The sequence below is a fragment of the Dermochelys coriacea genome, chromosome 4, assembly GCF_009764565.3.
Source record: "Dermochelys coriacea isolate rDerCor1 chromosome 4, rDerCor1.pri.v4, whole genome shotgun sequence".
Lineage (NCBI taxonomy): Eukaryota > Metazoa > Chordata > Testudines > Dermochelyidae > Dermochelys > Dermochelys coriacea.
Window position 1 is genome coordinate 53,665,050 of NC_050071.1, and position 12,570 is coordinate 53,677,619.

Here is a 12,570-nt window from a genome sequence, read left to right on the forward strand (position 1 = left end):
GCTCAGTGGACCCTCTCCATAGGCTGGGGGAGAATCGTTCAGCTGTGGGTGGGCTTGCGCATACTTCCCGGAACCCAACAGGGCCACCCTTCCAGAATTGTCAGGGCTGCCTTTTTCACAATACATTAATGCCTATTTCACAGCGCTTCTGCATACCTGCTCTGCTAACATTCTGACTTTGTAGACAGGCACCTCAGCTTATCTGTACCTTTAAAAAAAAAAATCTTCATTTTTGTAATTTAAATAGAAGAAGAGTGCATATCAACTTGTGCCTTAGAAATATACAGCAAAAAAAAAATCACGTCTGTAAAATCAATCAGGTTTTTTAAAATCAAAACAATAATTCTAGCTTTCTAAATTTAAACACAACAGGGAAAATGTTTAATGAAATTCTGCAATGTGAGAAACTTCCGCTGAAAGATTGTTACATCTGAGCATATTCCTGTTACAAACACACAAATATTGAAAAAAATAAAGTCCTGAAACAATTGACATTTTGTGTTCTGAAATCAATAGTTGGAGATCCCAAGTCATTTGCTTCACAGAATTTCCACTGCAGAACTGTGTAATAAAATACAATCACCTAATTTCTCATTTAGCATAGGTTTAATAGTTTAAAAAGGAACCAAATTCTTTGTTTCATTTGTTCACATATATCCTATCTGTGGTTAAAGATCACATCTGACAGTTTTTAAAATGATTCTTTTAAAACAAAAAAAATTAAACAGCAGCTTTGGTAACAAAATATGGAAACAGTTATATGGACATAACGTACAGTGGTATAAAAGAAATCCAACAGTTTTCTGGTGAAAATATTTTGAAGATGGCAAATAAAAATGATCCTGAACTAAATAATTGCGAATTAGAAAACATCGAACAACATAAAAAAAAATCTTGAATCTTTGTATAAAAGAAGCAAGGATTCAAAGTGCAGGTGCTCCAGCTTTCATTTTAACATAGTCAGTAAATTGATACAGGATAATTATTCATATTATATAGAGTGACAGTGTTCTCAGACTTTAAAACATTCAGTTACATTATTTTGCAGATTTTTTTCAGTTTACATTATCTCTACTTTCCAGTGCTGTAAATGAAGACATAGGCAATACAGGTTTTTCGTTTCTTACACTACTGAGAATATATTATTAGGTTAGTGGTAAAGGTTAGTTTTGCGAGCTGAATAATATTAGCTACGCTGCAGATCCAGCTATAGAAGTACTTTTATACTTAAAGTACTTTTATACTTAATGTTTAAAAAGATCTTTTCCACTTTAAAAAAGGGATACTCCCAATCTGTTGAGAAACCTGTCTGTAACTTCCTTAAGCAAAGAAAGGCAGGTCCCAGGAAATCTCTCTGGAGGATGTCTTTTATATATTTAAAAACACAAAATCAAAGCACTCATTAAAACCATTAGCCTCTTAAAAGAAAAACAGACAGACATCCCCCAGGGATGCTGCATGGCATTTACTTTTCTTTCAGGTGTTATACAGATTGGGTGTCCCCTTTACATTTTAGAGAGCTCCCGTTTCTTGTCAAGAATCAGGCCTTTTTGATAGGTCTGTTTTAAAAACATACACAAATATCTGTCATTCCATTTAGAGTTACAAATTGAGAACTAATCTTTACCATTTTTACACTGACAGCAGGGTTAATAATTCACACATCACTGACAACTGTATTTTTTCTGTATGTTGAGTAAAAGGTGCATTCTTGTAACGTTTCTCACAAAAAGTGATTACAATTCAGGGAAGTTACATCTGCACCCCACCATTTTCACTTTAGTGAAAACTACCATGTTTTAAAATACCAGGACCTGTGTCAGGTACTAATAAATACGTAAAAAAAAAATTTAAAATACGAGACCCCCGACTGTCCTTTCATCCCGACATAGTAGAGATCTCATAGTCACTTGTGGAAGTTATTGGCTTGCCCATCATCCGTATGTTCTTTGCATTAGTAATTCTAGCCATCATGGACGCAGGCTTGTCGAAGTACCTCACCAGCGCTGGTTCAGTCAAGAGCGAGGCTAAAAATTGCTCAAAGGTGATGGCCCAATCTCTATCAATGCTAGTGCTTCTGGGCAGAGAAGTGTTGTGGCTGCTTTGCACCAAAACCGTATCTTCACCTATGTCCTCACATTGGAGCTTTTCCTCCTCATGCGAGCCTGCACTCAGTACTGAATAGGAGGACATGGAGCTGTCATCTTTAGTATCATCATCAGAAATAAGCATGGAAGAACAAGCTCCATTGTCCCTGGGAGAAGAGTCTTCAAGCTTAATGTCTTCCATCTGTGCACTCAACGCGTTATCAGTGCAAACTGTCTCCTCCTCATTAGCGAAGGATTCACGCTGGTCAAAATCATACTGCTGGCTCCCCTCCTTCTTCTGAAACAACATGCTCTGAATAGCTTTGCTGCAGTTGTTACTGCTACTGTCTGTAATTTTTGTGGGCTGAACAGTGAAGAGCTTACCAACTTCACCAATCTCCAAAAGCAAACTTGTCACAGCAGCAGTGGCATGGTATAGATCTTGTTCATTGGGGTCTTCACTGAACATGTTGTACATTGTCTTGCACAGTTCAATAAATTGCCCCTAAGCGTAGAGGATAAAATTAATTTTAATTAAAGGAATGGCAGCACATATAGTCTTTGAGATTTGGGTATAAATCAGTTTAAAGAAAATGTGTGTGACACACTGGGGATCAAGTAATTCATATGATGAACTAAAAGTTAGAAGTAGTCTAGATATTTTAGAATATTTTCTAGTATTCAAGAAAATTATGTATTTCTCCAAGACATTTCCATCAAATTGCTGGATTGAATTATTCTCCACCTCCCAAGCTAGTACAGTTTCCCCTGCTCAGGCAACAGTGGAGGAGAGTCAGTGCTTCTGGTTGCTCATTCAGCATTACCCTTCTGATCAGAAGAATAGTGGCACCAATCTTAGCTCTCACCAAGCCATAAAGGAGAATTAAAAATGGAGCATTTGTCCTACAGGACTCCCAACAACATAAAGGTGTAGAGGAGGACCAGGCACCATTGAGTGTCAGGGTGGCTAAAAATCAATAATTATAAATATTAATTAAAAAAAACTTTTTTAAATTTAAATTTGTTTTTAAATTAAAATTAAATACATTTTTCTTTTTAAAAATATTCAAACCACTGAGCTGGTGGAAGTCCTTGCCTAACCACCTGGAACTAGAATTTGCTGAAGTGCTAAACCAGTTTTGAGAGCGGTAGCCTCTTCGGCAGATGCAGAGAGAGTATTTTCTTCCATTTAAATTTATTCAAGTAGTTCAATTCAATGTCTAGTCCATTGGAAGTTTAGAAATTGATTCTGAGTTGGAAAAGAAAAGCTTGTTTTCCCTTTACCAATCTATAAATAAAAACCAAGGTGTGAGAGGACGAGATGTACTAGTTCTAAAAATCTTAAAGGACATTGTGACCAGAAACTTCAGTTCAATCACTAACTAGAGATAAAACTTTGTTTTCATTAATTAATGAAAACTATCTTAAATATAGTGGATGCATAAGGATGAAAAAGTAAGTTTATCAAAACATGCTTTTGCATTTAAAACTAACTGGTTTAACAAACAATTTTAAAATGCTGTTTTAGGGCATTTTTAATTCAATTCCAATTTCCATCCAAATGCAGCTTGACATAACTCATGAGTAAAAAATTAACCATCTAGTAAATAAGAAAAGCATCATTCACCATTTTGTAACATAAAAAAAGTAAAAATTAAGCATCTGATTTAAATGTGTTGTTTACCCACGGTTTTCAGAACCCACAGCAGGGGTAACTTAACTGTTTCACTCCATGTGGTATCAGGAATAAATCAAGGGGAACACAGCAATTCTGTCTGATAAATGATTAATGCAAGTAAGTGTGCTCTATCTAAAACTGCAGTTTATGAGATTTAAGCACACACAAACATAACAATAGGTTTAGAACATCCCAGATATTTACCTAAAATCTGGAACAGTATTGAGTAATTAACAATAGGTATGCAGTGGCCAGTTGCTCACCCGCTGGGGAGGAAAGGTGTTATGAAAAATGACTTCAGAGGACTGTTCCAAAATACACCATATTAGCTAGTCTTTTATAACTTCTACAAAACACATAGGTCATAATGACCCCTACTAAAATCATTACTTTTCCTAACTTTTAATAAACTTCTATATCAAAGGTGTTCTGACTCAAGGTCTTCCATCCACCAAGGTTTTCAGCCTCACTTGTTGACTTGATTTTCCCCTCCTCCCATTTTAGCAGAAATTGCAAGCTAGTTTTGACCTTGCCTCTAAAAACCTGCTTTCCAATTAAACCTTAACTATGTAGTGTTCTATTTTATTAATTCATGGTGGCTGAATGCACATAATATGATTGCAGTTGGCTTGATCACATTCTGGGGTACACACACCCCTCAAATCCAGGGTAACAGTGTGTTAGGCCACATAAGTGCTTAAATAAATATGTATGGATATAGAATATTCTTCTGGTTAGCAAAAGGAAGCACCAAATTTAGTGTAAAGACCATATTTAATTGCAAATCAACATATTTTAATAGTTACCAACCAATGAGAATCATGTTTTCTTTAGGAAAATAACTAAAAAAAAAAAAATACCAGGTTTCCTGCTTGCTGGTTAAATCATGATTTAAATTGGTGATTTTAATCACTTTGATTTGAAATTTAAATCCATCTTCCCTATTGATTGAAAATGGTAATCCAGATAAACAGTGGAGTTTCAGTCTTTAAAACAAAGTAATCAGATATGGAAGAAATATATTGCATAAGTCTGAAGAGGGAATAACTAGAATTAATGGGATGAAAAGAATTGTTTAGGCTATATGAGTGTGTGCGCACTGCAGCTGGGAGCATGCTTCCCACTGTGGGTAGACAGACATGCGCTAGCTCTGCTTGAGCTAGTCTGCTAACAGCAGCAGCATGTATGCAGTCGCAGGGGTGGTGGCTAGGTGAATCTGTACCCAAGGAGTTGGGCAGGCTTGTACTTGGGTAGCCCAAGTCACTGCCTGTGCTGCTGAGGCCACACGGCTATTTTAGCACACTAGCTCAATCAGAGATAGCGTGTGTCTGTCTATCCGCACGGGGAAGCGCGCTCCCAGCTGCACTGTAGACATACCTTTAGACTGTGGAATCCTCTCCCAGTGGAAGTGGCAGAAGTCTCATCTCTTTAAATAATTAAAGATGTATTGGACAAAATACAGGACAATTTACTGTAGGGAATAATCCTTCACTGCCCACTTGTGAAAGGAATAGCTGCCCGACAAGGCTATGTCTACATGTGAAACACTACAGCGGCACAGCTGCAACTGTGCCCTGTAGCGCTTAAGTGTAGACACTATCTGCGGTGATGAGAGGGGTTCGCCCATTGGTGTAGGTAATCCACCTCTTTCGTAGACCTAGTGCTGGGTACACTGGGGATTTGGTCACCTTAACTGCACCACTCGGTGGGGATTTTTCATATACCTGAGCGACACAGATAACTTAATTTTCTAGTTCAGACCAGGCCATAGTCTTTACAATCTCTAACTTTGGTGGGTCTAAGGAATGAAACAGTCAAACAGTTTTTCCCCTCACAAGAATTTGTCAATAGAACACAGGGGATCATTATTTTTGAATTTCTGGGATTGGTACTCTCCTTCCAAAGGATCTTTTTTAAAAAAATTCCACAGACATACATGAATGACATACCTTTTATTTTTATCTTGTAACAGAAGTTTGGATGGCCTGATATTCAATATCACCAACCTGCACCCTTCGTTCCCACCATTCCTCACCCCAAAATAGCTATTCTAATACTTGCAATATTTTTAAATCAAGTTGTCATATGAACCTGCAATTTGAATACTAACATTTGCTCAATCTACTATATATTCATTTTGGCATGTGACCAAAATTCTAGTGTTTATGAAAAATAACCAAATGTCAACAGAATTTACCTGATTCAGTTTGGGTAAATCCTTTGCATTCTTTGCTTTGGATTTATTCTCTTGACTCCATATTCTCAGGTAGTTTTGATTTTCTTGTGAGTTTTTCTTACCTAATGTCAGTGAAATTGGTCAGAAAAAGAGGAAGACAAAGTCCATCATGAGGTCCTGCATTAGCATTTTTTCTTTCTTCAAAAGAATTAATCTTTCAAGCAGTAAAATATACAGAGAAAATATGTACCTTTGTCTGGTTTCAGGCTCACTGTAACAAACCCATCGTCTGCCCCTCGTTTGTTCCTGCTGTCAAGGCCAACAACTATTGAAAAAAATATTTACAAAACGAGAGATTTATTGTAGATTCAGATACGCATGTGAACTGTATTCATGTTTACAGAGCAAAACAAAGTAGAATAAGCGAAGTTTTACATTTATGAAAAGACACAGTCAAGAACAATAGGACTAAATTATGACCAATTTTTTGCTTATTTTTACATTTGCTTACAACTTCCATGTAATTAATAAAATAAAGACATGTACAAGAACCATCTTTGTGTACAATACAATGCCCAGGGCCATGATTAAGGATTCTACCAAATAAATATCACCACCATCTGCTTACAGTGATAGCCATATGATAACCTGAATTTATAATGTACATCTAATTGCTTCTCATGCACTCTGTCCACTAAGCGATATCCCAGGAGACCACTTCTAATATTCCAGTCAATCATCAGCTATAGTTTCAAACAACCTTCAGAAAAAAATGTTTTCTTCTTTGCCCAATGTGCATGAGCGGCAATATTCAATCCTCAGACAGTGACAGGCACTTCAGGGTTGGAACCAAGAGCTTTAAACCACTGGAAAGGAGAGATTTCCCCGCTTCCTAATGGGGGACACAGCAAGCTTCAGAAGTTGTTGTATTATAATATATTAAAAATATATTTTAAATAGATTTTAGAGGTTTCTTATTGTAGCTTCTCTCTTCATCCAATCTCTGTACAGGGATACACGTGATATTTCATGGATTCCAAGGCCAAAAGGGACCATTGTGATCACCTAATCTGAACTCTTGTGTAACACAAGACACAGGACTTCCCCAAAATAATTCCAAGGGCACATCTGTTAGAAAAACATCCCATCTTGATTTAAAAATGGTCAGTGATACAGTATCCACCACAACCCTAGATGAATTATTCCAGTGGTTAATTGCTCTCATTGATAAAAATGTACGCCTTATTTCTGGTCTGAATTGGTCTAGCTTCGACTTCCAGCCATTTTATAAGCTGTTTTTTTAGACAGAAGGATCTAAAATTTAATAGCAACAAAGGATGAACTTTTAAAAGGTCTCAGCATTGGTCTAAGTCAGCTCCTATTGACTTCACTGAAATGTCCACTCAAAGCATCTCAAGACCCATTAAAACACTGCCAAAATGGTTTAATCTTTAAAATATGGCACACATGCAGATTAAAGAATGCATTCTATGTTATGAAATTTCAGAGACCCTAATTTCTGCAGCTGCTGTTCCATCTTCAGCCCCACTCTTCCAATCGCATTGGGTGCTGAAGCCACTGGAACCAAATAAACAAGATCTGCAGGCTGGCAGCGAGACCCCTTCCACAACACACAGGGGATGCACGGGCACTATGCTCACGTCTATCCCCAGTCAGCCCTTGTGAAGGCTCTGCACACCATGGAGAGATTATACCTTATAGCCAGATAGCCTCTCACTCTCTCAGGGTACTGTCCACATGCATCAACACATTTAAACAAGATTCTACTCTCTTCACATCTTAACATACTAATTTTGATCCTTCACAAAGTCATACATGCTGAACTTGTGACTACCAGCACCACATTGATGGCTTTACCTCAAGAGTAATTCTTCATTACAGCATCGAAGGGAAGCCTTATTGAAAACACAGACATCTTCACAGATATCACAGAAAAACAAAACACTAGTCATATACATTTCTTTTTGCATAAAATATTTTATTTCTTCATTTTAATCCAATGAGAAAGTAGTCATTTAAAAGTAAGGTTACTAGTGTTAACAAGTATTTAGGGTCTTGAATACTGAAAAGACAAGATAATGCTCTTGCAGAGAAAAGTCACCTACCATGTGCATACTCTGGCGTGATGTCTTCAAAAAAGTACTGAGTTGCTTCAAAAGCAGAGTCTGGCTCTTCTTGCTCAGGAGATGGATCTGTGTGTTGAGAGAGAGAGAGAGAGAGAGAAATTACTGCATTGTTTAATTAGAAAAACAAAGTAGATTTGTGTCAATGTAGAGTTTCACATTTTAGAAGCATAGTACCACATAATGAGGCTAATCACACTTAGATAGAATAGTAAGAAAAGCAAATAACCCCTCATGTTTCAGAGAGAAACCAACCACTACCTGATGTGGTTAGGAAGAAGCTACTTCTGTGGGCAGATGATTTCATAATTGTCCACTAAATGGATTTCTTGTACCTTCTTCTGAAGATTCTGGTACTGGTCACTCACTGGGAGAGACATGCACGAAATGCATCATTGGCCTGAGTCACTAGGACATTTCCAACCTATGTACCCTCAAAGTCAAAGCACTGGTCTGCTGTGCAAAGTGCAAGTAAATGGGTCTTACACAGGAGATCCCTGTGGTCTTAGGGAAAGGAATTGTCTGCTTCTTTAGGGTGCAAAGCAGTTTCTCTGAACAGGTACTTCAGCCCATAAGTGGTATAAGTGGCTGCTGTGGCTCCCTGCCCCCATGGGGGATTTGGGCCATTGATTCAGAGTAATGGATCTTTGCCCCTCCCCTTCCTGCACTACATAGCTGTCATGAGAGAGCTATTACAAAACACTACTCTGTGACTCTCAGTGGTATGGATTCCTTGCACCCAACCCCACCTTTCTAGTCACTATTGCAGAGTAGCACTGTGGCAGTTCTGTTGTGTTTAAGGGATTCCATCTTTTGTTCTAATAAGTTCTTCCTGGGAGAAAAAGTGAATGCTTTGCTCATTAATAGAGAGGCACTGAATATCCTAACTTGTATTGTGCATCTGAAACTATTTCTGCATCAAAGGTTTGGCTTGTGTGCATGTGTAATTGAGCTTCTCAACTCTAGAGCAGTTGGGATATGAGCTAAGTAACTTAATGAGGAATAAGACACCTATGAGTTCATCACTTGGATAGAGGGCAGTCCCCTCTCTTCAGTGGATACATGTTACTCGCACTGAGCCAGACTGCCTGTCCTTAGTTTGGGCCTGGCAAGGAAAGCTACCTTATTGAGGTCAGAACATGTAGGGATAAAATGAGACAAGCTAAAAGTCAAGTAGAGTTGGACCTTGCAAAGGGAATTAAAACCAATAGTAAAAGGTTCTATAGCCATATAAATAAGAAGAAAACAAAAGAAAGAAGAAATGGGACCGCTAAACACTGAGGATGGAGTGGAGGTTAAGGATAATCTAGGCATGGCCCAATATCTAAACAAATACTTTGCCTCAGTCTTTAATAAGGCTAGAGATCTTAGGGATAATGGTAGCATGACAAATGGGAGTGAGGATATGGAGGTAGATATTACCATATCTGAGGTAGAAGCGAAACTGAAACAGCTTAATGGTACTAAATTGGGGGGCCCAGATAATCTTCATCCAAGAATATTAAAGGAATTGGCACCTGGAATTGCAAGCCCATTAGCAAGAATTTTTAATGAATCTGTAAACTCAGGAGTTGTACCGTGTGATTGGAGAATTGCTAATATAGTCCCTATTTTTAAAAAAGGAAAAAAAAAGTGATCCGGGTAACTACAGGCCTGTTAGTTTGACATCTGTAGTATGCAAGGTCCTGGAAAAAATTTTGAAGGAGAAATTAGTTAAGGACATTGAAGTCAATGGTAAATGGGACAAAATACAACATGATCTACCTTTTGTAAAACCGTGTCAAACCAACCTGATCTCCTTTTTTGAGAAAGTAACAGATTTTTTTAGACACAGGAAACGCAGTGGATCCAATTTACCTAGATTTCAGTAAGGCGTTTGATACTGTGCCACATGGGGAATTATTAGTTAATTAGAAAAGATGGGGATCAATATGAACATCGAAAGTTGGATAAGGAATTGGTTAAAGGGGAGACTACAATGGGTCCTACTGAAAGGTGAAATGTCAGGCTGGAGGGAGGTTACTAGTGGAGTTCCTCAGGGATCAGTTTTAGGACCAATCTTATTTAATCTTTTTATTACTGACCTCAGCACAAAAAGTGGGAGCGTGCTAATAAAGTTTGCAGATGATACAAAGCTGGGAGGTATTGCCAATTCAGAGAAGGATCGGGATATCATACAGGAGGATCTGGATGACCTTGTAAACTGGAGTTATAGTAATAGGATGAAATTTAATAGTGAGAAGTGTAAGGTTATGCCTTTAGGGATTAATACAAGAATTTTAGTTATAAGCTGGGGACGCATCAATTAGAAGTAACGGAGGAGGAAAAGGACCTTGGAGTATTGGTTGATCATAGGATGACTACGAGCTGCCAATGTGATGTGGCTGTGAAAAAAGCTAATACGGTTTTGGAATGCATGAGGAGAGGTATTTCCAGTAGGGATAAGGAGGTTTTAGTCCCTTATACAAGGTTCTAGTGAGACCTCACCTGGAATACTGTGTGCAGTTGTGGCCTCCCATGTTTAAAAAGGATGAATTCAAACTGGAGCAGGTACAGAGAAGGGCTACTAGGATGATCCGAGGAACGGAAAACTTGTCTATGAAAGGAGACTCAAGGAGCTTGGCTTGTTTAGCCTAACTAAAAGAAGACTGAGGGGAGATAGGATTGCTCTCTATAAATATATCAGAGGAATAAATACAGGAGAGGGAGAGGAATTATTTAAGCTCAGTACCAATGTGGACACAAGAACAAATGGATATAAACTGTCCACCAGGAAGTTTAGACTTGAAATTAGACCAAGGTTTCTAACCATCAGAGGAGTGAAGTTTTGGAATAGCCTTTTAAGGGAAGCAGTGGGGGCAAAAGACCTATCTGGCTTTAAGATTAAGCTCGATAAATTTATGGAGGAGATGGTATAATGGGATAATGTGATTTTGGTAATTAATTGATCTTTAAATATTCATGGTAAACAGGCCTAATGCCGTGAGATGGGATATTAGATGGGTGGGATCCAAGTTAACCAGGAAAGAATTTTCTGTAGTATCTGGCTGGTGAATCTTGCCCATATGCTCAGGGTTTAGCTGATTGCCATATTTGGGGTTGGGAAGGAATTTTCCTCCAGGGCACATTGGAGAGGCCCTGGAGGTTTTTCGCCTTCCTCTGTAGCATGGGGCACAGGTCACCTTGAGGGAGGCTTCTCTGCTCCTTGAAGTCTTTAAACCACGATTTGAGAACTTCAATAGCTCAGACATAGGTGAGGTTTTTTGTAGGAGTGGGTGGGTGAGATTCTGTGGCCTGCATTGTGCAGGAGGTCAGACTAGATGATCATAATGGTCCCTTCCGACCTTAGAATCTATGAATCTATTAGGAAAATTGAGATATGCAAGTTTGACTCCCACACCCACAAATTCTTTTAGACTTACATTCACGCTACTGATGCACCTAAACTGGTGTCGCTTACAACTCCAAGAGATGGCTCAACTGGGTATAGTGCTCTATCTTCTTAAAAGGATTCACCTCTCCTCCCACCCCTCCTGACCAGACATGACAAACCCACAAAACAAAACAAAACAAAAAAACCCACAGAAATTGGGCTTGTTTTTGGCTTAATCGGCTTGTGAGTTGCTTGTTGGCTCGTTTTTGGCTTGTAGCTTTTTTTTTTTTGATCGGCTCCCAGCAAGCAGGAGTAAAGAGGGGGCAAGCAGGAGCAAGGGGGAGGGGGGAAGAGAGTCAGGGGTGCACAGTGGGCCCACCACAGTCCCAGACTACATGCCAGAGGGGATCTAGTCACAGAGTGTTGGGGTTCTTAGGGACTGGCTTGTTTTGAAATGGGATTAGCTTGACTTTTTGGCTTATTGTGACCGTCGGGGTGCTTATTTACCACGTGAAAGTTGGCAACTGTGCTCCTGACTAGTAAACAGCTGTTTATTTAGACTTTCCTGTATTTTCTTAGAGCCTTACTTGGCCTTCCATCCCTAAACTTTTCTTACTCTAAACATAGAATTAGAACTGGAAGGAACCTTGAGATGTCATCTAATTCGGTCTCCTGCACTTGTGGCAGGACTAAGTATTATCTAGACCATTCCTGACAGGTGTTTGTCTAACCTGCTCTTAATCTCCGATGGTGGAGATTCCACAACCTCCCTAGGCAATTTATTCCAGTGCTTAACCATCCTGACGGTTAGCAATTTTTTTCCTAATGTCCAACCTAAACCTCCCTTGCTGCAATTTAAGCCCATTGCTTCTTGTCCTATCCTCAGAACTTAAGAAAAACAATTTTTCTTCCTCCTCCTTGTACAACCTTTTATATACTTGAAAACAGTTATCCTGCCCCCTCTCAGTCTTCTCTTTTACAGACTAAAACAACCCCAATTTTTTCAATCTTCCCTCATAGATCATGTTTTCTAGATCTTTAATCATTTTTGTCCCTCTTCATAGATTCATAGATACTAAGGTCAGAAGGGACCATTCTGATCATCTAGTCCG

The 12,570-nt window shown here is 38.6% G+C and overlaps 1 protein-coding gene across 3 annotated transcripts in view; it reads right to left on the reverse strand.

Annotated features, from left to right (window-relative positions):
- Window positions 1–354: 354 nt before the first annotated feature.
- Window positions 355–12,570, reverse strand: part of TBC1D9 (TBC1 domain family member 9) — an 83,447-nt gene continuing 71,231 nt past the window's right edge. For all 3 annotated transcript variants that reach the window (XM_038398563.2, XM_043513226.1, XM_043513227.1), the window contains 4 exons: window positions 8,068–8,154; window positions 6,192–6,266; window positions 5,963–6,063; window positions 355–2,592 (listed from right to left, as the gene is read on the reverse strand). In XM_038398563.2, the coding sequence (XP_038254491.1) occupies window positions 1,879–2,592; window positions 5,963–6,063; window positions 6,192–6,266; window positions 8,068–8,154 (977 nt within the window). In that variant the 3' untranslated portion in view covers window positions 355–1,878. The remainder of the gene's footprint in view (window positions 2,593–5,962; window positions 6,064–6,191; window positions 6,267–8,067; window positions 8,155–12,570) is intronic.